Source organism: Sus scrofa, chromosome 3, assembly GCF_054392235.1.
Source record: "Sus scrofa isolate SSC_HxYL_T2T_F1_AM1 chromosome 3, Sscrofa_HxYL_maternal_Yorkshire_Landrace_v2.0, whole genome shotgun sequence".
Classification (NCBI taxonomy): Eukaryota; Metazoa; Chordata; class Mammalia; order Artiodactyla; family Suidae; genus Sus; species Sus scrofa.
Window position 1 is genome coordinate 5,049,300 of NC_139385.1, and position 27,698 is coordinate 5,076,997.

The 27,698-nt window shown below is 48.7% G+C and overlaps 1 protein-coding gene across 2 annotated transcripts; it reads left to right on the forward strand.

Annotated features, from left to right (window-relative positions):
- Nucleotides 1-95: 95 nt before the first annotated feature.
- Nucleotides 96-27,698, forward strand: PMS2 (PMS1 homolog 2, mismatch repair system component). 2 transcript variants are annotated; one of them, XM_003124283.6, is made up of 15 exons: nt 96-205; nt 2,653-2,792; nt 4,937-5,023; nt 5,210-5,312; nt 5,923-6,106; nt 8,063-8,230; nt 9,049-9,146; nt 10,705-10,804; nt 13,199-13,283; nt 14,889-15,044; nt 17,411-18,242; nt 21,973-22,140; nt 23,216-23,316; nt 23,525-23,694; nt 26,452-27,698. In XM_003124283.6, the coding sequence occupies exons 1-15, from the start codon at nt 183-185 to the stop codon at nt 26,593-26,595; spliced, it is 2,559 nt and encodes an 852-aa protein (XP_003124331.1). In that variant the 5' UTR covers nt 96-182; the 3' UTR covers nt 26,596-27,698. The 2 variants fall into 2 exon arrangements, with proteins under 2 accessions (XP_003124331.1, XP_020941740.1); XM_021086081.2 differs by lacking the exon at nt 5,210-5,312.

Sequence of the window (27,698 nt, forward strand, 5' to 3'; positions counted from 1 at the left end):
GACGTCACGGACTCGACCTTTGACAACCGCCAATCAGCGAGGGGGACTGTGGGAAGCGTTCCCAGCCTTATCCGGAAGTGGCGGGGGCGGGGCGCAGTGTCCGGAGCAGCCAGTGGGCGGCCGGGCAGCCGGGCGGGTGTAGGAGAAGCGGCGCGATCTGTCCCTGGTCAGGCTCTGCATCCATGGAGCGAGCCGAGGGGCCGAGGTGAGCCGTGCGTGCAGTCTCCCTTCGCCGTCGCCGAGTGTAAGGCCCACGGCGTTCCAGACCCCTGGAAAGGAGGGGAAAGTGACTGCGGCGCTGGGCGAGCTGGCGGCCCGGAGGCCTGGGAGGGGCTTTTCTTCGCTAGCCGGCCCCGCTGCCCTGTGGGTGCACCTTGAAGTCGGGGTTCGCGGGGATTCGGCCGGCTCCCAGGCAGGCCCTGCCGAGGCGCTGCGTCGCATCCGTGGATCTGAAGCCGTGGACCTTGAAATCCCCCTGAACGGAATTCATTTTCTTTTTACATGGTTGCTTGCTTTCTCTCTCTTTTGTAAAATCGAGGGTTATTTTAGGGAAGGCTTTAAGGTGCAAGCTAATTTGCATGGCCGCACAGTCTTAAAAAAAAAACTCAGTACTTCTCTATCTCCTTGAGTATGCGATTACTGGCTGGTAAAGTACACAGCACTCGGGTTAGCGAATCTTCAGGTAGCGCTTTCACACTCAGTGTCAGATTCTTGAACCCAGAGTTGCCGTCTGTATGTAAATGTTGTATCTCCACCCGTCAAAATAAATATCAGGAATGTACTTGTAGCCTTTGGGCGGAAAAAGGCCAAATATTTAAAGATACTTCATTCCACTTTATTTGGTGTCATCTGCAGTTTCCACATTTAAGACAGACTTGAGTGGGATTCTTTGCAAGGTCGAATGAAGAGAAAAGATGTTTCTTTATTTTACAGGGGTTTACTGCGTATCAACTCTGTGTTAGATGCTGTGGGAAATCCTCAAAGATTTCTCTCCCAGGGAGGCCCCGATGTTCAGTTACATCCATGTTACAGTTTACTGGAAATGATTAATTTAACACATGGATGAACATTTTTTGGATGAGCAGGAGTTTGCCAGGCAGAGGAAGAGGAGGGGAGTGGTCTGGACACACCTGTGTAGGCAAGGAGTAGTGTCTAAAGGAGACTGGTGTTTACTCTGACCAGAATAGAGGGAAATTGGCAATGGGTACAGGATTGACCAGAGAGAGAGAAAGAGACAGAGAGAATAGATTGGGGTGTAATTCTGACTGGATTTGAAATGACGTGGCAGACAATGGGATGCTAGTAAAATCTTAAGCAGAAAAAGTAGTCGACCAGATCTGTGAATTCTAAAGTAGCTCAGGTGGTAGCATGGAGTGTCGGTTGGAGTAGAGAGAAAGTGGAGAAAAACCAGTTGGAAAATTCTGAAAGCAGGTGCAGCTAGAACTGTGAGGGCCTTTGCTAAAGCAGGAGTATGCAGCCTGGATTTGGAGTGGGGATTCAAAGACAATCAAAGGAATAGTTATCCATTTTCTACCCAGTTTCTAAGATGGTTTTTAAAATTTTTATTTTATTTTTGCTTTTTAGGGCCACATCTGCGACATATAGAAGTTCCCAGGCTGGGGGTCCAATCTGAGCTACAGCTGCCGGCTTACGCTACAGCCACAGCAGTGCAGGGTCCAAGCTGCGTCTTTCACCTACACTACAGCTCACGGCAATGCCAGATCCTTAATCCACTGAGCAAGGCTGGGGACTGAACCTGCATCTTCATGGATCCCAGTCGGGTTTGTTACTGCTGAGCCACAGTGGGAACTCCTCTAAGATGGTTTTGATTTTGATATGAACGCTCTAGGTTTCCCACCAGACTTTTGATTTTTCAAATTGTGTGGGAAATGTTGCTTTCTGCTTTCAAGAAAGAAAATCTCATTGTAGCAGTGTTGCAAAAGGTTATTTTAGTTTTTTGGCCAGGCCAGTAACATGCAGAAGTTCCCCGGCTAGGGATCAAACCCAGGCCACAGTCATGACAATGTCAGATCCTTAACTGCTAGGCTACTAGGGAATTCCAAAAAATTACTGACTCATAGCTTGAGGGGGACATAGGTTCCCTCATGGAGCTCCCAGTATAATTAGGTTTTAAATATCTATTACATTTGAGGAGTTCCCGTCGTGCCTCCGTGGTTAACAAGAGCGACTACCATCCACAAAGATGTGGGTTCGATCCCTGGCCTCGCTCAGTGGGTTAAGGATCTGGCGTTGCCGTGAGCTGTGGTGTAGGTTGCAGATGCGGCTCGGATCCCACGTTGCTGTGGCTGTGATGTAGGCCGGTGGCTACAGCTCTGATTAGACCCCTAGCCTGGGAACCTCCATATCCTGTAGGTGCGGCCCTAAAAAGATACACACACATTAAAAAAAAAAAAAAAAAAAAAAGAAATACCTGTTATATGTGAGGTACCTATTCAGCAGATTTTTGGACAAACGTTTTAAGGATTGAGGACCACCATGTATATTTATGAATATAATAAATGGATGTGTTATTGTGTTGAATGGATTAGACGCATTAACTATAAGCAGAGATGAGTCATTTCTCACCGTTAAGACGTGGATGAAAATACATAATTAACTTCCTGCTTTGTTTCTTGTACCTGGTTTCTTTAGTTCAGAACTTGCTAAGGCCATCAAACCTATCGATCGGAAGTCAGTCCATCAGATTTGTTCTGGGCAAGTGGTACTTAGTCTCAGCACTGCTGTCAAGGAATTGGTAGAAAATAGTGTGGATGCAGGCGCCACTAATATTGGTAAGTTTGGGAGCGTTTTATTTTTATTAATTTTTTGTCTTTTTAGGCCCGCACCTGAGGCACATGGAAGCTCCCAGACTAGGGGTTGAATTGGAGCTGTAGCTGCCAGCCTACACCACAGCCACAGCAACTCAGGATCTGAGCCGCATCTGCCACCTGCACCGCAGCTCATGGCAACGTCGTATCTTCAACCCACTGAGCAGGGCCAAGGATCGAACCTGTGTCCTCATGGATTCTAGTGGAGCTCATTACCACTGAGCCACAGCGGGAACTCCTGGGAGTGTTTTAAACCAAATAAATAATCAGTTTACGCTATTTTATTCAAGAAATATTTGTTACGGTAATAAGACAATCAAATGTTTGTATACTGAGAAGTTACCATTTTTTAACTTAAATTTTGCACTCCTTAGGTAGTAGTAAATTATAATGGTAGGTAATTTTTTGTTACTATTCTTACTATGTGCCAGGCAGGCGTTGTGCTAAGAGCTGTAGATGGGGTACCTCCTTTAATCTGTAGAAGAATCTTATGAAATAGGAATTAGTATTATTATAATTATTATGTCCTTTTTACAAATGAGGAAATTAAAGCACAGGGAACCTTGCTGTACAGTGGGAAAAAAAAAATGCACAGGGAATGTGCTTTTTTTTTTTTGAAGTTTTAGCTCTGGTAAAATATGATCCCAGGGGGTCTGATTCCAGAAATTGTTCTCTTTAATGACTGTGTTAAAATTTTCCTTATTTTTTATTTTTTTTTTTTTGCTTTTTAGGCTGTACCTGTGGCATATGGAAGTTCCCAGGCTAGGGGTCAAAACGGAGCTGCAGCTGCTGGCCTACACCACAGCCACAGCCATGCCAGATCCAAGCCACATCTGCGATGTACACCACAGCTCATGGCAATGCCTGATACTTAACCCAGTGAGTGAGGCCAGGGATTGAACCTGCATCCTCAGAAATACTAGTTGAATTCCTTTCTGCTGAGCCACAATGGGAACGCCTTTTTTTTTTTTTTTTTTTTTTTTTAATAATTGCAACTTGCAACATTTATTTCAGGTTCTCTCTCTCTCTCGCCTTTTTTTTTTTTTTTTTTTTCTCTCCTTTCTTGGCACATGGGCAGCATGTGGAAGTTCCTGGGGATTGAATGTGTGCCACACAGCAGCAACCAGAGCCTCAGCAGTGAGAACACAGGAGCCTTAACCCGCTAGGCCATCGGAGAACTTACAAAATTATACTTTTGAAAGAAAATAAAAACAGAACTCTTTTATCTGGGCTAGTAAATAGCCAAGGATTTTAAAAAAGTATAAAATGACAGTAGTACATTTATTTTTTAATTTTTAACATTAGTTTTATTTTTTTTATGGCTGTACCATGGCACATGGAAGTTCCTGGGCCAGGTTTTGAATCTGAGCTGCATCACAGCAGTAGCTGTGGCGATGCTGGATCCTTTAACCCACTACACCTGGCCGGGAATTGAACCCATGCCTCCGTAGTGACCTGAGCTGCTGCATTTGGATTCTTACCCCACTGTGCTGACAGTAGGACATTTATTTATTTATTTTATTTTATTTTTTGTCGTTTTATAGGGCAGCACCTGAGGCGCATGGACGTTCCCAGGCTAGGGGTGGAATCAGAACTTCAAATGCCGACCTACACCACAGCCACACCAATGAGGGATCCGAGCTGTGTCTTCAACCTATGCCACAGCTCATAGCAATGCTTGATGCTTAACCCACTGAGCGAGGCCAGGGATTGAACCCGTGTCCTCATGGATACTAGACAGGTTCATTACCACTGAGCCACAGGGGGAACTCTGGACATTTAAATAAATAATAGTTAGGACTCAAATTTGCAGTTATAGAGACTGTCAGTAGAAAGACTTGGGGAGTTCCTGTTGTGGCTCAGCGGTTTATGAACCCGACTTGTATCCATGAGGATGGGGGTTGATCCCTGGCCTTGCTCAGTGGGTTAAGGATCTGGGGTTGCCATGGATGTGGTTGGTATAGGTTGGCAGCTGCAACTCCAGTTTGACCCCTAGCCTGGGAACTCCCATATACCATCGATGCTGCCCTGAGAAAAGCAAAGCGGGAAAAAAAAAAAAGACTCTTCGCATGGATCAATTGGAAAAATAAATATCTTCAACTTTCTAGACCTCCGGCTTAAAGACTATGGGATGGATCTCATTGAAGTTTCAGACAACGGATGCGGCGTAGAAGAAGAAAACTTTGAAGGCTTAAGTAAGTTGAATTTTTCTAACGCTATTTAAAAAGGTGTGGGCAAGAGGTCTCTGAAGTCGGGGTACCACTCGCTTCCAAAACACAGAAACAGCTTTTTAAGAGCAGTCACTTGGGGGGTTTCGTGTGCGTTTGCGGCTGTATCCCTGGAGATTCTCTCGGCCTTACTTTGCGCCCCTCCTCTTTCAGCACTGAAGCATCACACTTCTAAGATTCAAGAGTTTGCTGACCTAACTCAGGTTGAAACTTTTGGCTTTCGGGGGGAAGCTCTGAGCTCGCTCTGTGCACTGAGGTGATGCCACATTTTTATCCACTAACTTGACCCCTTACAAAACTCTCGGAAAATCAAAAAGCATGATTAGAATCGGTATTGTTTACACTTTTCTGTCTTGAGTGTTTCAGCTTCTAACTTCTCCATTGTTTGACCTTATTGGCTTTCTACGTGGTTAATAACTTCTGAAATGTAAGCAGCGGATGAAGGATGAGGGAAATGAAGCAAATAGTATTGTAAATAAAACTGTTATTTAATAAGTTAAAGCAGTAATGTCTCAATTTAAAAACATTGTATAGGAGTTCCCCTTGCAGCTCAGGGGTAATGAACCCGAGTAGAATCCATGAGGTTGCAGGTTCGAGCCCTGGTCTCACTCAGCGGGTTAAGGATCCGGCATGGCTGTGAGCTGTGGTGTAGGTCGCAGACGTGGCTCGGATCTGACCTTGCGGTGGCCGTGGTGTAGGCTGGCAGCTGGAGCTCCCATTTGACTCCTAGCCTGGGAACCTCCGTGTGCCGTGGGTGCGGCCCTAAAAAGACAAAAAGAAAAAAAGCGAGAGAGTGAGCGCGTGATCGAGAGCCAGCGCCTGTGCATCTGTAACTGACGGGGTCACGCTGCCATCCTCCCAAACAGTGACGTGACCATTTCTACCTGCCACGCGTCTGCGAAGGTTGGGACTCGACTGGTGTTTGATCACAATGGAAAAATCCTCCAGAAATCCCCCTACCCGCGACCCAGAGGGACGACGGTCAGCGTGCAGCAGTTGTTTTATACGCTGCCTGTGCGCCATAAGGAGTTTCAAAGGAACATTAAAAAGGTACGTGAGTTCAGAATGCCAGCTTCCAAGGGCATGGGTGTGTGATGAGCTGGCCTAGCACAGGATCGCTCAGGGTCGTTGGCACTTGGCTTCATCCTCGTCCCTTCACTTTTTGGGAAATGCTTAGCTTGCTTCTTCCCCTCAAAGATGTAACTTGAGTTCCTGTCGTGGCTCAGTGGTTAACGAATCCGACTAGGAACCATGAGGTTGTAGGTTCGATCCCTGGCCTTGCTCAGTGGGTTAAGGATCTGGCATAGCCGTGAGCTGTGGTGTAGGTCACAGACGCGGATCCGATCCTGTGTTGCTGTGGCTGTGGCGCAGGCCGGGAAAAAAGCGGCCCTAGGAAAAAAATAAACAGACAAAAGAAGATGTAATGATGATTTGCCTTCCTTTTCCTTTTTTTTTTTTTTTTTTTTTTTTTTTTGCTTTAAAGATTTTTTTTTTGTCTCTTTGCCGTTTCTTGGGCCGCTCCTGTGGCATATGGAGGTTCCCAGGCTAGGGGTTGAATAGAGCCGTAGCCGCCAGCCTACACCAGAGCCACAGCAACAAGGGATCCGAGCCGCATCCGTGACCTACACCACAGCTCACGGCAATGCTGGATCCTCAACCCACTGAGCGAAGCCAGGAATCGAACCCTTAGCCTCATGGTTCCTAGTGGGATTCATTAACCACTGCGTCACGACGGGAACTCCTAAGATTTTTTTTTTTTTAAATCGAAGTATAGTTAATTTGCAATATTGTGTTAGTTTCAGGTGCACAGCAAAGTGATTTAGTGTGTGTGTGTATTTTTTTTTTTTCAGATTCTGTAGGTTAGATGCTGAGCATAGTTCCCTGTGCCACATAATAGGTCCTTGTTGGGTAGCTGTCTTTCACATTGTAGTGTGTATATGTTAATCCCCCAAACTCCTAATTTGTCTTCTCCCCCCTTTCCTTTTCTTGAAAAGAATCATCGCAGTGTGTTTAGTAGGTGTTTTAGTGTGGGCAATGAGTCGTAATGTTAATTGTTTTGCATCTGTCTTTATTTTTTAATAAGATTATTTTTCTTGGCTCCCTGAAAAGTGAATTATTACAACTTTTATGAATTTGAATGAATATGAAACAGCTAAATGTTATCTGACCGTTGTGTTTAAAAAGCAGTTATAAATTGTCTATATATGTGTGTGTGTGTGTGTATCTGTGTATATGTAGTCATGTGTATATGGTTACAGTTTTGTTGCCGTGAGCCGTGGTGTAGGTCGCAGACACGGCTTGGATCATACCGTGTATGCTGTTGTATACTGTGACTTTTTACGCAGTATACCGTAGGTATCTTTTTTGGCAGATTGATACTACCTTATTCTTTCTCATGGCACCATTGTTTGGATATACTGTAATTAATTAATTAGCCCCTTGTTGGCGGTTGCTTAGGTCATTTATAATTTTTCACAATTACAGCTTGTTTCAGTGAACAGTTCTGTAGTATATCTTTGATTGTGCCAGATTTCTACAAGGATAAATTTCTAGAGGAGAGATGAGAGATGACAAGGTCAGAGGGAATATACTTTCTTTCTTTTTTTTGGGGGGGGGGTCACGCTATTGTTTTGTTTGTTTTGCTTTTTAGGGTCACACTGGAGGCATATGGAGGTTCCCAGGCTAGGGGTTGCATCAGAGCTGTGTCTGCAGCCTGCACCACAGCTCAGGGCAATGCCGGATCCCCGGCCCACTGAGCTCGGCCAGGGATCGAACCCGCGTCCTCATGGAGACTTGTCAGATTCGTTTCCACGGAGCCAGGATGGGAACTCGATTTTCCTGCTATACCATGTGTGGAGATTCAACTCATGGATCATTCTGTTAGGAACAGTTCACCTGACTTGTGAGATGATCGGAGAGCCTCGAATGGGCTGTTATCACTTGAATCACATGATTCTCCTGAGACGGAAGCGACTTGGAGTCCTCGTGTTTGTGTTTTTCAAACAGGAGTTTGCCAAAATGGTCCAGGTCTTACACGCGTACTGTATAATTTCGTCAGGAGTCCGTGTCACTTGCACCAATCAGGTCGGGCAGGGCAAGCGGCAGCCCGTCGTGAGCACCAGCGGAGGCGCCAGCATCAAGGAAAACATCGGATCTGTGTTTGGGCAGAAACAGGTAGTGGTGGCCAGTGGTTTCAAAACACTTTATCACTCCGGGGAGTATGGCAGGTTTCTATTGTCCTTTCCAATAGGAAAGAGAAGAAAATCCGAGAGTTGATTTTTTTTAAAAATTAGGTGTCATGGAGTTCCCACTGTGGCTCAGCAGGTTAAGAACCCAGCTACTCTCCCTGAGGGTGTGGGTTTGATCCCTGCCCTCCCTCAGTGGGTTAAGGATCCAGTGTCGCCGTGAGCTTCGGTGTAGGCTGCCGATGCAGCTCAGATCTGGCATTGCTGTGGCTGTGGCGTAGGCCTGCAGCTGCAGCTCGGATTCCTCCACTAGCCTGGGAACCTCCATATGCCATGGGTGGGGCCCTAAAAAGACAAAAAGTAAAAATTTAAAAAAAGTTAGCTGTCACAAAAATAAATGTTAGCTGAAAGTTTGAAAATAATCTTTTTATTCTCTGGAAAAATGTAAAGTATTACGGGCCGTGTATTGATTATGGGTAAGTCGGAGCACAAGTGTTTTATCTTTCTGATAAATCAAAATTATTATAGAACTGCAAAAAACAGCCATTGAAGTTCTTGGCAGTCTTTTTTGTCCATCCCCATAGCATGCTGGAAGGTCCCTGTCCAGGGATGGACTCTGTGCTCTTGCCGAGACAGTGCCGGATCCTTAACCTGCAGAGCCATCTGGGAACTCCTGTTCTTAGGACTCTTAATGTGGCTCACTTGGCTGGGAAAGAAAACACACCAGACTCTCTTTGTAGCTTCCCTTTGAGGTTCGTCCCGTTCTCTCTCTGTCGAGAAGTAACTGTGCGCCCTGATTTCTTTCAGTTGCAAAGCCTCATCTCTTTTGTTCAGCTGCCCCCTAGTGACTCGGTCTGTGAAGAGTTTGGCCTCAGCTGTTCTGATGCTTTGCACAATCTGTTTTGGTAAGTAGATTGCTGCTGGGAAAATGACAGGTTGTTTGAGCTTTTTTCTCCCCTTCTTGGTTTTGTTCTTAAAGCTCATGATTTTAAAGCTTAAAGTTTCTTATGTCCATTATAAAACTGTAGGCAGTATCCTGCTGAGAAGGAGGATTTATAGAGAAGAGTCAGGTAAATTTTTTTTTTTTTTTTTGGCTGTGGTTTACAGCGGCTTAATGTGGGATCTCAGTTCCCAGACCAGGAATTGAACCCCAGGTGTAGTGGTGAAAGTGCTGAATCCTGACCACTGGACCACCAGGGAACTCTCAGGAGTCAGTTACTTACTACAACTAATATTCTGGGTGACTGGTACACTTCAGGGAGTTTCCTATTGACTTAGTCTTTGTAGAAGAGGCCATGTGTTGAGTGAGTGATTAGAATAACTCTCCCTCTTTTTTTTTTTTTCCTCTGGCTGTGCGTATGGCATGTGAAAGCTCCGGGGCCAGGGAGCCTTAACCCACTGAGCTATCTTAGGAACACCTGGAATAACTCTGAAATTATGCTATGTACAGTGTTTCACTTTGCTGGGATCTGGCAGAGGAGGGGTCACTGGTGCCTTACCCACAGTCCAATCCAGCATCATCACTTTTAGTGTGAGAAAACCAGCCGTGTTTCCACAAGCAGGACTGGCTCTGTGACAGCTTACCCTCCCTCCCCCTGCCTGCAGCTTATGCCTGATGGTAGAGGGGGATTCATTTCTTTATGTTAAGGTCTTGTTCTCATGGAAACTCAGGTATTCCTGGGGTAGATCTCTGGCGGCCCCAGCCCTTCGCCAGTGCCTTAGGAGACAGAGGCTTGCTAACCCAGAACAGATTGAAAAGGGGTGCAGATGCGGGCAGAGCTGTTGAATACAGGTCATCGGGTGCCCTGGGACAGCTGGGTGGGGACTGAACAGAGGTTCTAGAATGTGAGTTTGGGGTGAGACCCACTCCCTGCTTAGAGACCAAGGACTCAGTCGGGGAAGTGAGAACAGAAACACATCGGTTTCTAACCCACTGTGTTGCCTGTGATGGATTTATCAGCAATGGGAGCACTGGAACATTCCAGAGGGTCTGTGTTCCATTTATGTTTCACCAGAATGGAACCCAGATATGCCTCATCAGAAATGTTAATACTGGGAGTTCCCGTTATGACTCAGTGGAAACGAACCCCACCAGTATCCATGAGGACGTGGGTTCGATCCCTGGCCCTTGCTCAGTGGGTGAAGGATCCGGGGTTCCCGTGAGCTGGGGTGTAGGTCACAGATGCGGCTCGGATGTGGCGTGGCTGGGGCTGTGGTGTCGGCCAGCAGCTGCAGCTCTGATTCGACCCCTAGTCTGGGAACCTCCATATGCTGCACCTGTGGCCCTAAAAAGCCAAAAAAAAAAAAAGAAAAAAAGGAAAAAAGAAAAGGAACGTTGACATCCATGGGTTTGTCACCAGGGGTTATGTTATGTCTTCAGTTTTCACTTGGAGAATGTGGGGTATGATGCGTGTCTGGCCCTTTCTGCTCTGGAATTCTGCTCTAACCGCTAACATTCAACAGCATCTCAGGTTTTATTTCTCGCTGTACTCACGGCGTCGGGAGGAGTTCAACCGACAGACAGTTTTTCTTTATCAATCGGCGGCCTTGCGACCCAGCAAAGGTATTGAAAAATTTTGTTGGATTCGTCTTTTTTTCTTTTACCCTTCAATTTGTAATGCTGTTAACTTTTTTTTTTTTTTAGGGCTGCACCTGTGGCATATGGAGGTTCCCAGGTTAGGGGTCTAATCGAAGCTGTAGCTGCCGGCCTACACCCCAGCCACAGCCACGCCAGATCTGAGCCGGGTCTGCGACCTACACCCCAGCTCATGGCAGTGCCGGATCCTTAACCCACTGAGCGAGGCCAGGGATTGAACCTGCAACCTCATGGATACTAGCTGGGTTTGTTACCGCTGAACCATGATGGGAACTCCTATTTTAGGCATGTGAAAAAGTCTACCACCCAGTTGTTTCAATTTTATATACATGTATGTGTAAACATATTTTGTTATAAGAATTGTGGTTTTTTTTTTTTTTTTTTTTTTGTCTTTTTTTGCTATTTCTTGGGCTGCTCCCTCGGCATATGGAGGTTCCCAGGCTAGGGGTCGAATTGGAGCTGTAGCCACCGGCCTACGCCAGAGCCACAGCAACGCGGGATCCGAGCTGCATCTGCAACCTACACCACAGCTCACGGCAACGCCGGATCGTTAACCCACTGAGCAAGGGCAGGGACCGAACCCGCAACCTCATGGTTCCTAGTCGGATTCGTTAACCACTGCGCCACGACGGGAACTCCCAGAATTATGTTATTAGAAGAAAGTAAACAATTGAAAACATTCACCACCATCTGGACATTTCAGTCTAGACGGACACACATGCGTCTGCTGCTGTGTTTTCGTTTCATTGTCAATTTTCTGGGAAAATAAGGGCCCGAATTACTTCTGCCCCACGCTTAAGATCATCATCTTGATATGATGATAGGCTTTTCAGTGGTCAGTTTTGGCTTCGCATCTTCAAAAACATCATACCTCAGTGATAGGTTCTATTTTCCAGTGACACTTTAAAATTCCTTCCGTTAACCAGGTACGGTTCAACTTGTCCATTTTTAACCTGTACTATCACTGGTGTGATTTTTAATGGTTTATCTCTAATGCCATGTAATAATCGCATTATAAAGTCATATAAATACATTTCTGCGTACATTTATTTATTTATTTGCCTTTTAGAGCCACACCCATGGCAAATAGAAGTTCCCAGGCTATCGGTCTAATTGGAGCTGCAGCCGCCGGCCTACACCACAGCCATAGCAGCACGGGATCCAAGCCGTGTCTGCGACCTGCACCACAGCTCATAGCAACGCCGGATCCTTAACCCACTACGTGAGGTCAGGGATCGAACCTGCGTCCGTGTGGATACTAGTTGGATTCGTTTCCGCTGCACCACAGTGGGAGCTCCTCCATGTACATTTAAATGTGTTTTATGAGCATTTAAACTGCACCTCATTTGGGAGCTTCCTGGTGGTCTAGTGGTTAGGACTCCGTGGTTTCATCGATGTGGCCTGGGTTCAATGCCTAGTCTGGGAACTGAGATCCCACATCAAGCCATTGCTTATTGTGGCCCCCCAAAAACCAACAGAAAACCCCCTGCATCTTAATTTTATTGACATTTCTTCAAGAGCATCTTTAGTTTGGAAAAAGATTCTATGTTATAAAACTGTGAGGAAACTTTTTTGGGTGATGGACGTATTCATTATGTGGATTGTGGGCTTGGGTTCATGGGTATATATATATGTATGTCAGAACTTATCAAATTGTACACTTTAAAATATTTCTTAAAGTTTATTTCCCCCATGGGTTGTTCATATTTTATTTTATTTCGCTTTTTTTGTTATTAAGCCTTTTTTAAAAAAAAATTATAGTTGATTTTCATATTGTACACCTTTTTTTTTTTTTTTTTTTGTCTTTTTAGGGCCACACCGGCAGCATATGGAGGTTCCCAGGCTAGCGGTCCAGACGGAGCTTTGGCTGCTGGCCTGCACCACAGCCACAAATCCGTGCTGCATCCATGACCTACACCACAGCCCACGGCAACGCTGAATCCTTCACTCTCGGAGGAAGTCCAGGGATCGAACCTACATCCGCATGGATACTAGTCGAGTTCTTAACCCACTGAGCCACAATGGGAACTCCTCAGATTGTGCACTTTAAATGCAGTTTGTTTTAGGACAGTTATACTCAGGGAAGTTACTAAAAATGGATGCTTTTAGTGGTTGGTTAGAACAGCATGCTGTTAGAAAAAGGGGGAAAGTTCTAGTGTTATTCTTTTCTAATTGTTGTTGTGGGTTTTTTTATTTTTTTATTTTTTTAAATTATTATTTTTTTGTCTTTTGTCCTTTTAGGGCCACACCCACTGCATATGGAGGTTCCAGGGATCGAACCCAAGTCCTCATGGACACTAGTGGGGTTTGTTCACCACTGAGCCACGACGGGAAGGCCTCTAATTGCTGGGTTTTGTGCAGGTTTCCAGACTGGTGAATGAGGTCTATCACCTGTACAATCGGCATCAGTATCCTTTCGTTGTCCTTAACATTTCCGTTGATTCAGGTAAGTGCCACTGAGATTTCAGTAAAATTTGTGACTTAAACTCCTAAAACAACACAATGAAATTAGAAAGCTCTGCTATGACCAGAAAGAGATTTTTATAGTAACGATTAATGGTGATTTTTTTTTAATAGACTTTCAGTTTTGACATATTAAACAAATCTGAAAATTATATTATTTCTTTTGCTTTTTAGGGCCGCACCAGCACATATGGAAGTTCTCAGGCTAGGGGTCGAATCGGAGCTACAGCTGCTGGCCTCCACCACAGCCACAGCCACACAGAGTCCAAGCTGCATCTGTGACCTACACCACAGCTCACAGCAATGCCAGGTCCTTAACCCACTGAGCTAGGCCAGGGATCGAACTCACGTCCTCATGGATCCTAGTCGGATTCGTTTCCACTGTGCCATGACAGGAACTACCTAAGAATTCTATTATTTTTTATGCAGGCTTTCCTTCTTTCCACTTGAAACTATGTTAATTGTATTAGGAAAAGATGACCTTTTTTTCATGGTGGCCGAAGGCAAAAGTAGACTAAATATTCTCCCTGATTTTGAAAATAATTTCGTGTAGATGTTTTTCTTCTTATTGTTAAAAATTGTGGTGTATTGTTATCCAGTATATATTTTTAGAGGCTTAGAAATATGTGCACACTTTAATCATGATATATAATCTACCCATATCCTTTGGGGTGAGAAAATAATTTTGGGGAATTTTGTATTTTAGTCTTAGGTGGGAACATTTTCCATGTCATTAAAATTTATTCAGAACCATGATTTCAATAGCTGTAGTATATTTCAATGTGTGGATATATCTGGATTTGTAAATTTTTATGTTTTTGCCTATTTGAGTTGTTTTCAATTTTTGGAAATTTACATACTGTGTCTACAGATAAATCGTTGCCTATATCTTTGAGTATTTCTTTAAGATTAATTCCTAGAAGTAGAATCTCTGGGTCAGTGAATGTGACCGCGTTACATCAATTTACACACCTGCCAACAGTGTCCTAGTGTGATAATTTTTAACCAGATTCAGTACGTAATGAAAATGACATGTTTGTACTTTTCTTTTAGCATGCATCTTCGTGTGTTTGTTTGCTTTTTTCTTTTGGAGTTTCACCCTCAGACGCTTGCATGTTTCGTCTGTTTAAAAAAGAAATTGTTCATCTTTTACTCATTTATTTGAAAGAGCGAGATTGATTGATTGATTGATTGACTGATTGATTTGCTTTTTAGGGCCGCACCTGCGGTATATGGAAGTTCCCAGGCCAGGGGTTGAATTGGAGCTATAGCTGCCTGCCTACGCCACAGTCCCAGCAACATGGGATTCGAGCCACGTCTGTGACCTACACCGCAGGTCAGGGCCACGCCGGATCCTTAACCCACGGGGCAAGGCCAGGGATTGAACCTATGTCCTCATGGTCACTAGTCGGGGTCATTCCTGCCGCACCATAATAGGAACTCAGCAAGAGCTAGTTTTCGAGTTCATGAATATTAGTCTGGACCCTGCGCTTTTCGTAAATGCAGGCGAATAAATTGGTCGATGGGAACATTTCTTTGGTTAAGGGCGCATTTGAATACAATCAGCGTCTTTCCCGTGTTGTTTCAGAATGTGTCGATATCAACGTTACTCCGGATAAGAGGCAGATTTTACTACAGGAGGAGAAGCTTTTGCTGGCAGTTTTGAAGACGTCTTTGATAGACATGTTCGATAATGATGTTAACAAAATCAGCGTCCGTCAGCAGTCACTGCTGGATGTCGAAGGTAAGGAAGGCACAGGTGTGTAAACCGCGTCTAGAACCAACAGCTCGTGTGATGCTTATTTTCCAGCGTTAAAGTCTTTTCGGCGTGAAACAGAATTTCCCCTTTTAAACAGAGGGGATGTGTCACCCTCGAAAGTGTGTAGCTGGGAGGTCCCTCGTGGCCTGGTGGTTAAACATCTGGCATGATTGGCATCATTGCCATGGCTGTGGCTCAGGTTTGAGCTCTAGCTTCGAAACTTCCACGTGCTGCAGGTGTGCCAAAAAAAAAGGAAGTGTCTAGCTGCAGATTTTGCAAATTTAAGGTAGTCTGGGTAAAAGGGACCAGAACCACCTCGGTGATTACCCAGGGTACGTTCTTACCCAGATGTAACAGTTCCCTTTCCATAAATGCTCCTCGATGGCAGCAAGCCTCTTGTTGATTTCCAGGGTTCTGAAAAAGTTGATTCTGACCGTTTTTGCCCCTTTCTCATCTTTTATGGAGTAGGGAACCTGGGGAGGCCCTTCCTCTGCCATCTGCCCTCAAGTCACCCCTGTGCACTCGTCGCTGAGTGTGCCATGTTGAGATGAAGACCTGACCCAAAGCTGGCTTGACATCTGTGAAAATATGCATGGTCATTCTTTTACTACCTGGTCCTAAAGTGATGAGCCTTTTGTGTTTAAGTAGTGAGTTTTATTCTTTTGCATCCAAACCAAGTGCATCGGCGCCATGTGTGGCTGGGGAGCCCCAGCAGCCTTCCTGGGGGCGGGAGGTGTGGGCGTTGCTGCTCTGACAGCCAGATCCACTCCTGGGATGCTTCTCCAGGCCAGCCCGCCCTCTTTCTCGGGGTCTGTCTGTTCAGATGGAGGTGAGAGGGGGGGCGCCCATCACTGTCTTCCGAGGGGGAGAGGCCAGGGAGCAGCTCAGGCAGCTGAGACTGGCTTTATGGAAAGCTCAGGTGACAATGAGAGGAAACTGGCCTGAGATGAAGCTTTGTAACCCTAGGATCCCAGGAGCCATAAGCCGGGGTCGAGGGGGGGGGGCAGGGATGCAGCGTGGCTCTGCCCTAAGGTTTCCTAACCACCTCCCTCCGGGGGGTGGGGGGCGGAGAGGCCGATTTGGAAGACAGTGGGGTGGGGGTGGGGGTGGGCTTCTGTGGAGTGCCACCGTGGGCGGTTGTGGCAGTGGGCGAATATGGTGGAGACACAAGCTTCTGACGGTGGGCGGTGCTGTGGGGTGGGAGGGGGCACAGGAGCAGTGACAGGAGTGTGGCAGAGCTACCGACCCAGGTGGTGGGCCCCATGTCTCTGCTGGCCATTCTCTGCATGGGACAATGTGGCTGCCTGTGTGTGTGTGTGTGTGTAGGGAGCACCACACGTCTGTGGAGAGTTCTCTCTCTCTCACACTCACACACACAACACACGCACACACACACTGCCGTAGATGCCACCCCACACAGAGAAGCCCCTCCGCACCGTCGAATCCCCGCCTTCCTTTCTGCCGCTTCATCACAGCTCAGCACCCACCCAGAAGCCAGCGGATGGTGAGCAAGCGCATCAGCCCCGCGATCAGACGGAGCCACCCTTGTGCCTCTTTTCAGCCGCTGAGCCTCGGTGGGAAAGGTCCTACTGACTTCCCACACCACGGATCCGTTTTATCTGCTTTTAATTGAAGTCGTCCAGGATGTATGTTTTTCATCAGTTGTTTCGTTCAATATTTTGTTTGTAAGAATCATTCACGTCCTGGGTGACTGCGGATCCATTCATTTGCGGGCTGTTACAGGTGTTCCATTGTATTTAAAGAGCACGGTTTATTTGCACACAACTGGATTGTTCCCAGTTCGGGGCTTTCGTGAGTAAAGCTGTCAGGAATACCCCCGTCTAGGAGAGCATCAGTAGACCTGCCTGGTTTTTTTTTTTTCCTTTTTTGGCCACACCCGCTGCCTAATGGAAGTTCCCAGGCCAGGGATCCTCTCTCCGCTGCATCGGCTCCCTCCTCCACAGCTGCAGCAACACAGGATCCTTAGCCTGCTGCAACACAACGGGAACCCCCAAACCTTTCCGATAGGAAACATCGCAGGGTCACAGGGGTGCGTGTTTAGATCAGGAGCTGCTCCCAGTTTTAGAAAGTGGCTGTAACCAGTTTCACCACCGGCCCGCAGTGTTTAAGCATTCCATTTGCTCCCCAACCCTGTGAGCATTCACAACTTTTTTACCCATTCTGATGAGTATATAGAAGCATTCTGCCATGGTCTTCATGGAAAGCCGTTTTCCCAGGTTGGATGAGCCATTCCGTGCTCCTCTTTGGGGAAGTGCCTGTTCCAATAGAAATAGCCCCTTAGCCCGTTTCTGCGCAGCCCCTGACCTTGTCCTCTGCTCACGTCTACTTAGGTAACTTAATAAAACGGCATCCGGCAGAAACGGAAAGGCCTGGGCCGGAGCAGCAGGAGCATCCCGCCCCGTTGAAGGCTGCGGGACAAGAGAAAAGGGCAGTGACCATTTCCAGACTGAGAGAGGCCTTTTCCCTGCGGCAGGCGCCCGAGAACAAGCCTCGGGGCGCCAAGACCGCGGACTCCAGGCGGGTTTCTCCGCGGCAGAAAGGCGGCGCCCCAGGGCCCCTCTGCTCCCGCACGCGCATCTCGGAACCGAGGGAGGAGGGGATGGCATCCGCCCGGGCACCCTCTGACCCGATGGGCCCAGGGGAGGCCTCGGAGGAGGCCTCGGGGCACAGCAGCGCCTCCGCCAGCTCCGGGGAGGGCTCCAGCGCCCCCGAAACGGGCAGCCACCCCAGCAGCGACCCTGCGGCAAGCGCCCCCGAGGACGGGTTTTCGCAAGAACACGTGGAGTCTTGTGAAGAGGCCCCTGCACCTGCTCTTGGCGCTTTAGACCAAGAGGCTGGCGGCCTCCGCCGGCCTCAGCCCCCGAACGCCTCATCCCCAAACCCCAAGCGTTTTAAGAAGGAAGGGGTGCCTTTAAACCCCGACGTCCCCCCAGAGCCGGTGGCAACGCAGAGCGTGGCAGCGGCCGAGGTGGATGTCGCTGTTGACATTGAGAAGAAAATAGTGCCCCTTGACTTTTCCATGCGTTCTTTAGCCAAACGGATAAAGCAGTTATGTCGCCAAGAGCAGCAGCGAGAAGGTGAGCAGAATTACAGGAAGTTTCGGGCCAAGATTTGCCCTGGAGAAAATCAAGCCGCAGAAGATGAGCTACGAAAAGAGATAAGGTAACTTTCTTTTTTTTTTTTAATTCCCATCCCCTAACTTCGTTTCCCTGCCGCTCAAGTTCGTTTGCTTCCAAGAACTTTTGCCAGGCAGTTCCGCTGCCTGCAACCTCTCAGGAACTGTTTCCTTCGATTTTCCCCACGCATCCTTCCCAGCCCCCCAGATCAATCGAGGCTTTCGTGACCCCACTTTCCTTCCTCCTCCTGGAGGTTTTCGGCCCACGGTGACTTCCTCCTGCACTGACTCCACCGCAGCTTTGCTCAGCTTTGCTCCCATCTTAACGGGAGAAATTATAACACGGTGTCCAAACTCTGATGTCGAGAAGCTTGCATCGGAGAAGTTTAAGCAAAAGTCAATTTCAAGAAAACTATTCCTCATACAGAAAATCGAGTCCGGTCACTACCACTTGACGATAATCATGTCCAACATTCTGACTCTTAAAAATGATGCATTCTCTTGACATATTTTTTACTTTAAAAAATTTTGTGTTTTGTCTCACCAGTAACTGAAATATGTTGTATTTCGTAGATAGTGCAATGCAGCCGTGATACTGAATCTTTAGCATGTTTAGTCTGGACCCCACAGGTTTTGCTTAATTTAGATTATTAGGGGAAAAAATTTTTTTTTTTATTATTAGGAAATTTTTGTTTGTTTGTTTTATTTTGTTTTGTTTTTAGCTGAGGCATGCAGTGGCTTGAAGTGGGATCTCAGTTTTCAGACCAGGAGCTGAACCTGGGCCACAGGAGAGAGTGCCAAGTCCTAACACTAGACCACCAGGGAACTCCCAGGCTCTGAATTCTTTTAAGGAGGAGTTCCCGTGGTGGCGCAGTGGTTAATAAATCCGACTAGGAACCATGAGGTTGCGGGTTCGGTCCCTGCCCTTGCTCAGTGGGTTAAGGATCTGGCGTTGCCGTGAGCTGTGGTGTAGGTTGCAGACGTGGCTCGGATCCCGAGTTGCTGTGGCTCTGGCGTAGGCCGGTGGCTACAGCTCCGATTCCACCCCTCGCCTGGGAACCTCCATATGCCGCGGGAGCAGCCCAAGAAATAGCAAAAAGACCCCCCCCAAAAAAATAAATAAAATAAATTCTTTTAAGGAGTATTAACAATTCCTTTTGATAGTCACAGTGGCTAGCTTACAAGGAGAAAGGTTTTTCAGGAAGCTTTCTTTTGAAAAGTGTGGTAGTGGTTAAGGATCCAGCATTGTCACTGCCACAGCTTGGCTTCCTGCTGTGGTGTGGGTTCAGTCCCTGTCCCGGGAACTTGTGCTTGCTGTGGGTGTGCCCCCCCAAAAAAGCAAAGAAAAACACTACTTGGGGGTTCTCATTGTGGCTCAGTGGGTTACAAACCCTAGTATCCATGAGAACGGGGGTTCAATCCCTGGCCTCGCTTGGTTGGTTAAGGATCCAGCGTTGCCATGAGCTGTGGTGTAGGCCAGCAGCTGCGGTTCTGATTCGACCCCTAGCCTGGAAACGTCCATATGCTTCTGGTGCAGCCCTAAAAGCAAACAAACAAACAAACAAAAAAACACCCAGAAAACCCCCCACTGCCTGCTGAGGTGCTGAAGGGTGTGGAATGCTGTCCAGTCCTCACAGCAAACAAGGGAAAAAAAAGGCGTGTAATTAATAGACATGAACTTCTTTGGTTGTGACCTGGGGTCTGTGAACTCTGAGGGGTCCAGTGAAGAGAGCCAGGTTCCTTAAGCTGTTTTTCAATAGAGATTTTAATTAAGCCCAGAAACATGTATTGATGACATGTTACTATGGCTCTTCAATGTACTTTGAGAGCTTGTTAAGCAGGCAGAACCTGTGGCCAGAATCTGGTGATTCCGCTTGGGTAGCTCTGGTGAATCTTGAGTGTAGAGCCCAGGAATCTGCATTTTTACAAATCCCCCAGAAGGTCACATTGCGAAACCACGATCCATGACGGGCCTGGCACTGCCTCCTGGCTTTCAGGGCCCGGCTGCTGGGTTGACTTCTGTTCTGAGCTGTCGTTCTGATGAAATGTAGGAAAACGTACTGAGCTACAGATGAGGTAGCAATGAATCGAGGTAGTCTTACCAGCTCCTGTTTCTGTATTTTGGATTATAACTAAACATACCAGGCTGTAAAGTTTTATTTCTTTACGCCAGATGCTGTTTTAGTTTATGGTGGGAGACACACCTGCCAACGTCATGGACGACCTGGGTGGGTCTTCAGGCTGCCGCAGGTTCTTTCCATGGAACCAGAGGCGACTCGGATGGTTCTTGCAAAGGCATGGGATCAGAGCCAGGAGGTTGGCATTTGTGCCGGTTACCAGTTTATTGCCTCGGCTCCAAACCCTCTCTGCCCTGCTTTGCGGTCCTGGAGGCTGAGGTGTGTCAGCGTTTCTCCTGCTGCACTGTTAGACTCTCTCAGTAGGGGGCGCTGGAGGGACACCGTGAAACAGCAGGAGCCGCTGTGACTCTCCTAGCTTCTGGGTAGCCCTCCTCTCTCTTTACCTCCTGCTAGGCAGGCACGGGCAGCAGGCAGCAGGCCCAGCATTGCTCACTGTAGTACTCCTAGCAATCTTATTTTTGTTCAGCGGGCTGCAGCCCCGTCGGTTCCAACAAGGTGTGAAGCTCATCCTGGGGTGGAGGCTGGGGGGGTGCTCCTCATTAGAAGAGTCGATACCAAATATTGACGAAAAGGTATATCTGTACAGGTGGCCCTCCTTATCTTCCAGTTCCGCTTCTGCAGAACAAAAAGTTTTTAAATGCGAGGAGCTCCCGCTGCGGCGCAGTGGGATCAGTGGCATCTTGAGACACGCCGGGGTACGGGTTCGATCTCGCCCCGCGTGGTGGGTTGGGGATCCGGCATTGCCGCAGGTGCGGCTTTAGGTTGTGACTGTGGCTCCGATCCATCCCTGGCCTGGGAGCTCCATATGCTGCAGGACGGCCAAAAATGAACACCCCCCCAAGTCTAAAAAATCCTAGAAAGTTCCAAAAAGCAAAACTTGAGTTTGCTATCTGCTGCAACTATTTACAGAGCCTTTACCTTGTATGGAGTATTACAGGTGATCTAGAGGGGACAAAGTATACGGAAGGCTGTGCTGGTTACATGCAGATGCTGTGCCATTTTATGTGAGGCGCTTGAGCATCCCTGCTGTTTGGTGTCCCGGGGGTCCAGGAACCAGTCACCTGTATGTACCCAGGGACAACCGTACTCTATTTGTGGAAGTGTAAACTTTTATAGTTCTATCAAAATTAAAAAGTACATATAGGGAGTTCCCGTCGTGGCGCAGTGGTTAACGAATCCGACTAGGAACCATGAGGTTGCGGGTTCGGTCCCTGCCCTTGCTCAGTGGGTTAACGATCCGGCATTGCCGTGAGCTGTGGTGTAGGTTGCAGACGCGGCTCGGATCCCGCGTTGCTGTGGCTCTGGCATAGGCCGGTGGCTACAGCTCCGATTCGACCCCTCGCCTGGGAACCTCCATATGCCGTGGGAAGCGGCTCTAGAAAAGGCAAAAAGACAAAAAAAAAAAAAAAGAAAAAATGTTTAGATAAGAGTCTATAATGATATGTTTGTTAATAGTAGGTAATGTCACCTGGAGAATTGAATGGATGAATCATGTTCTCTTTAGAACGTTAGGGACTTTGTTTTATGTTTCTGTATTTTTTTATTGCTTTATATCGTATTTTTAATACTATTTTTCATTGTTTTATAATCCGAAAAGGATCCTTTAAAGTGTCTTCTAATGAACATTTTCTACACACAGTAAAGAGATGTTTGCAGAGATGGAAATTATCGGGCAGTTTAACTTGGGATTTATCATCACCAAGCTGAATGCGGATATCTTCATAGTGGACCAGCACGCCACGGACGAGAAATACAACTTTGAGATGCTGCAGCAGCACACGGTTCTCCAGGGGCAAAGGCTTATCGTGTGAGTTCATTTCCGTGCTCACAGTTTGCAGTGGTGGCACTCCCGTTTAAATCCGTTAGCTTATGGGTGTGTCTGCCTCTCCCTGTGTATCCACCCACCTACCTACCTACCTGATCGATCTGTGTTTTTTGGCCATAAGTACCCGTACAGCACGTTTTTATGCTTCTTGCATGATACTACTCATACCTGTCATTTATGGAGTGCTTCTCTTGGGCCAGGCACAGTGGAAGCAGCCTACATGGGTGAATCCATTGAATCCTCACAAACCCATGAAGTGGTTACTATGTATCAATACCCACCTTTCACAGGTGATACAACCGAGACCCAGGTTAAATACGCTGCCCAAGGTCACACAGCTAGTGGGTTCTTCTAAGGAGCACACCTCTTTAGCTAGGTAGGCAAAAACACGGATCACCGCTTGGCCAGAAAATCCTTTTGCTGCAGGGCAGTTTCTAGGACGTGCCAGATCTGTCTGGAGCACGTGGAATTCATGTGTTCAGAAAGTCGGGACCCCCTGGGTCAGCCCTCAGCTGTGGTGAGAGCAGTTCTGGTGATGGGATGGTCTCTGCAGAATTCGGTATTTATCTCTCTTTTGCCAATTTGAATGCTTTACAAGGACCATTTTACAAGGCAAACTATTTTTCTTTTTTAGGGCCGCACCTATGACATGGGGAGGTTCCCAGGCTAGGGGTTGAATTGGAGCTACAGCTGCCAGGCCGCAGACACAGCCACGCCAGATCTGAGCTGCATCTGCAAACCTAATGCCGGATCCTTAACCCACTGAGCGAGGCCAGGGATCGAACCCGCAACCTCGTGGTTCCTCGTCAGATTCGTTTCCGCTGTGCCACCATGGGAACTCCCAGGCAAACTACTTTTGTAGTTACTCTAACTTCCAAAAAGTTCCTTTAAAAAAAGGAAACGAAAAGCAAATGCTAGGGTTTTGCGACAGGACAGGCTCGTAGCTGAACTTCTTCCTCCTGTTGCTTTGCGCAATGCACGCGAAGACGCACCGCGTTGTTTTCGAGTCATTTCTGCTTGACATGAAATGTTTGACTTCAAGATTTCCGTGTTTCAGACCTCAGACTCTCAACTTAACGGCGGTCAATGAAGCGGTTCTGATAGAAAATCTGGACATATTCAGAAAGAACGGTTTTGATTTTGTTATCGATGAAGATGGTGAGTTTTTACTTAGGACGAAAGACCTGTGTCCTTTTTGCAGCTGGGAACAATCCTCCGGGGTCCCACAGAGCAACGCATTTCATGCGGGAGGAAAGGGCTCGCCCCCCCCCCGCCGCGAGGGCTCTGCCCCCCCTCCCCCCACCTTGCGGTGCTCATTGCGAGGAGCTTCAAGTCATGGGTTTTTCTCCGGATTTTATTCTTGCAGCTCCGGTCACCGAGAGAGCTAAGTTGATTTCCTTGCCGACGAGTAAAAACTGGACCTTCGGGCCCCAGGACATAGACGAGCTGATCTTCATGCTGAGCGACAGCCCGGGGGTCATGTGCCGCCCTTCCCGAGTCCGGCAGATGTTCGCCTCCAGAGCCTGTCGGAAGTCTGTACGTACAGCGGCTTCGTCGGCGGGGCCCGTGGGCCTCGCAAGTCCCCAGTCCCCAGTCCCCAGTCCCGCGCTGGCCCGGCAGCACTGTTCCGGGTGCGGATGCGCCCCCTACTGGGCTGTGCGTGGGCTGCAGAGTCCTGAGCCGCTCTGCAGCCCCTGAGCCCCGCGCAGCCGCCGTTTCCGTGACCCCCGACCTGTGCTTACGGCTCGGCTGCACCTCCCTCAAGCCACGTCTTCTCTCGAGCTTCCGCTGAGCCCTCGTCGTGAGCTGTTTATCCGTGTCGTTCATCCAGGGACCTCCTGGGGATGAACGACCCTGACGCAGAAAGCGCGGGGGCTTCAAGCCCTCGGGGGCGCTGCACGGGATTGTCCAGGGCCCCTCCGTGCACAGGCCTGTCACAGGGGTGCGGGGGGGGGGGGGCAGTGTGCGTTGTCCACTGCTGCCACCACTCAGATTGGTTCTGGAAGGTGGCAGCAGGGCTGGTGACCAGTCTGATGTCAAGGCCGAGTCCCTTGAGTCTGATCCCCTGGCCCCACTCCATTCATTTAACAGAGACTCCTTGAGCCCCCACCGTGTGGCCAGGGTGCTGGGGACACAGGTGACATGGCAGACGAGGTCCTTGTCCTCGTGGAGTGTATAGTGTAGTGGGAGAAATGGACATAAACATGCATAACGACAGCCTCAGATACTGCAGGTTCAGTGCAGCCGACAGTAAGGGGGCTGGAGGGAGCACCGGAAACCAGGTGGGTGTCTCGGGCCACCGCCCAGCGGACCTGTGGAAGGTGCGCTGGAGCCCCGGGAAGAACTTTGCAGACAGAAGAAATAGCAAGGGCAGAGGCTCAGGGTGTTTGGTGAGGCCAGAGGCCAACCCCGTGTGACCAGAGGACCCGGGATGCGAGCTGCATCCGGGGACCCACTTAGGGTCTTGCCAGTGCAGGTCGGAACTGGGCGTTTGCGCCACGTGTGTTGGGAGGTGCTGGAGGGTGATGGTGAGAATGGGTCACAGAGGGGGTGTCACTGGGAGAGGGGGGAGAGCGGCAGCGTTTTCACCCGTGGGGGTGGGATCACGTGTGCGCTGTCAGACAGGTCGTACCTGGGATCCTGCCGGACGTGACTGGGGTGCCTGAGAGTAGGGGAGAGGTCGGTGCTGGAGAGAGAGGTTTAGGCTTTGTAAGTTACAGCCGAGGGACAGGATGCAGTTCCTCCAGGAAGAGTTTTGATCAGAGCAGAGGGTAGGGCCCAGGGGCTGACTGCAGCCACAGACGGTTCTCTGAGAAAGCCCGGACCTCGATCTCGTGAGCAGGAGTTGGAGCTGGGCCCGGCCTGTGCTCACAGCCAGGCGTTCACTGGGCCGCGTGTTCATGGGACACGGAGATCTTTGGATCTTCACTCCCCACGCCCGCAGGTCCCTCCCGCTGCCGCACAGCCGCTGCACCACCTGAGTGCTGCCCGGGGCGGGCTGTCCTCTGCCTGGATGCTGCTGCTACCACCCCTGCTCCTCTGGCCCTCGCTGAGCTCCCCGCCCAAGTGGCCTCTTCCAGCGCGGGCACAGCCCCAACCGTACTTGCCTTGTTTCTCTGCCATCCTGTCCGTCTTCCTCCCGTGAGGCAGGGCCCTGCTGTGCATCCTGCTCTAGGATGTGCCCGGCACGGGGCAGAAAGAGGGGGACAGAGAGCTCGGGGCCTGTCACCACCTCCTCTTGTGTCTCAGGGTCTCAGTTTCTCTGTGCTTGCTGCAGAGGCTGCTCATTCCGTGTAGTGAAAAAGCAGGGCGAGGGCTGCAGAGGGACAGACAAGGAGAGCTGTTCCATTGAAAGGAGGCAGGGACATGTGAGCAGAAGCCTGAGGGACAGGGGACGTGAGGCATGCAGATATTTGAGGAAAAAGTGACCTGGGTCAAGGACACAGCTAGTGCTGGGGGCCAGAGGCAGATACTTGCTTTGTGTGCTATGCCCGAGGCAAGGGGGGTCCTGTGGGGGCAGGGATGCTTGCTCTCAGGTGTGGCCAGTGAGGCCCAATTTGGGGATGCACTTGGCCTTGTATTCAGGTGAGAGGAGGGCTCTGAAGAGGAGCCACGTGAGCTGACGTTATCCTGAAAAGGAATCGCTGGCCCCTGGGTGGAGGGCGCATTAAAGGAACAAGGGGGCGGGGTGGGGGAGGCCTGTGAGAAGACCACCGCCGTCACCCAGATGGACGCTCGGGGCGGCTGGGACGCAGGTGGTGGTGGGGCTGCCGTCCTGGTTGGTCCTGGGCAGGAATGGTCAGCGTCTATGCTAAGGATGTGCCGCCCCGGCGGAGCCCTTGGGGTCTGGATTTCACAAAGAGGCTGGGGCTGAGATGCTAGAAGGTAGGGTTCTGGGGGACTTTGCAGGGAATGTTGTGGGTTTTTTTTTTTTTTTTTGTCTTTTTAGGGCCGCACCTGCAGCATATGGAGGTTCCCAGGCTAGGAGTCTAATCGGAGCTGTAGCTGCCGGCCTACACCACAGCCACAGCCACGCAGGATCCAAGCTGAGCTTGCGACCTACACCACAGCTCATGGCAACGCCCGATCCTTAGCCCACTGAGTGAGGCCAGGGATCAAACCCACAACCTAGTTGGATTTGTTAACCACTGAGCCACGACGGGAACTCCAGGGAACACTGTTTTTGTTGTAGTCGTGTGCAGCCTCCTTGTAGAGAAAAATGCTCCTGCAGAGTTGCTGTTCCAGCCAGAGGCCAGCAAGCCTTGAACACACGCCCTTGTGTCTCGTTCGCAGGTGATGATCGGAACTGCCCTCAACACGAGTGAGATGAGGAGGCTCGTCAGCCACATGGGGGAGATGGACCATCCCTGGAACTGTCCCCACGGAAGGCCGACCATGAGACACATTGCCAACCTGGATGTCATTTCTCAAAACTGACACTTCTCCTTTTATGAACGCTTCATTGTACGGCAGATTTCTCTGTTTTGAAAGGCAGGGTTTTAACCTTTTTTTTTTTTTTTTTTTTTTGGTTTATTTCTAAAAGAAGCCGTTGCTTAAAAATGTTTCAGATCCATTTAGAAATGCTCTTGAGAACTTTTTCAAACAGTTCAGAGCATTGCTTGCGACACTTTCTGTTCCGCTCTTGAGCTTGGGTAAGTGTGTGGACAAGGAAGAGAACTTTTTTTTTTTTTTTTTTTTTTGTCTTTTTACTTTTCTCGAGGGCCGCTTCCCGCAGCATATGGAGGTTCCCAGGCTAGGGGTCTAATCAGAGCTGGAGTCACCGGCCTACGCCAGAGCCACAGCAATGCGGGATCCAAGCCGCGTCTGCAACCTGCACCACAGCTCGCGGCAACGCCGGATCCTTAACCCACTGAGCAAGGCCAGGGATCAAACCCGCAACCTCTTGGTTCCTAGTTGGATTTGTTAACCACTGCGCCACGACGGGAACTCCAAGAAGAGAACATTTTAACAAATTGGGAGGAGCAAGTGCTTCGGAAGTCACCCAGACCTCTGCTCTGGCCCCCCAGATTTTAGTCCCCAACTTTCAGCCCTTGATGATTAAATTCACAGTGGTTTCGCTTTACACATTTCAAATGATGGTCCATTTGAATTAGTGGTTCTCAACCCTGATGCATAGTAAATTTAGAAAATAGGGAGTTGCTGTTGTGGCTCAGTGGGTTAAGGACCTGACATTGTTTCTGGGCGGAGGTGGGGGAGGAATTCAGGTTTGATTTCTGGCTTCCCACAGTGGCTTAAGGATCCGGCATTGCTGCAAGCCATGGCACAGGTCACAGGTGCAGTTTGGGGTCGCTGTGGCATAGCCCAACCCCTAGCCCAGGAACGTTCACATGCTGCAGCTGAAGCCATAAAAAGAAAAAACTGTTGAGAAAGCAGTCCAGCAAACTCAAGCGGGATCCTCTGTCCAGCTGGAAGGAATTGACCAGGGGGAGCGGGGTCCTTATTCTTAAATGTTCCCCGCTGCAGCCAGGGTTGCAAAGACCGTTGTTGTAGGCAAGGGGAAATAAAAGATTTTTCTGTAA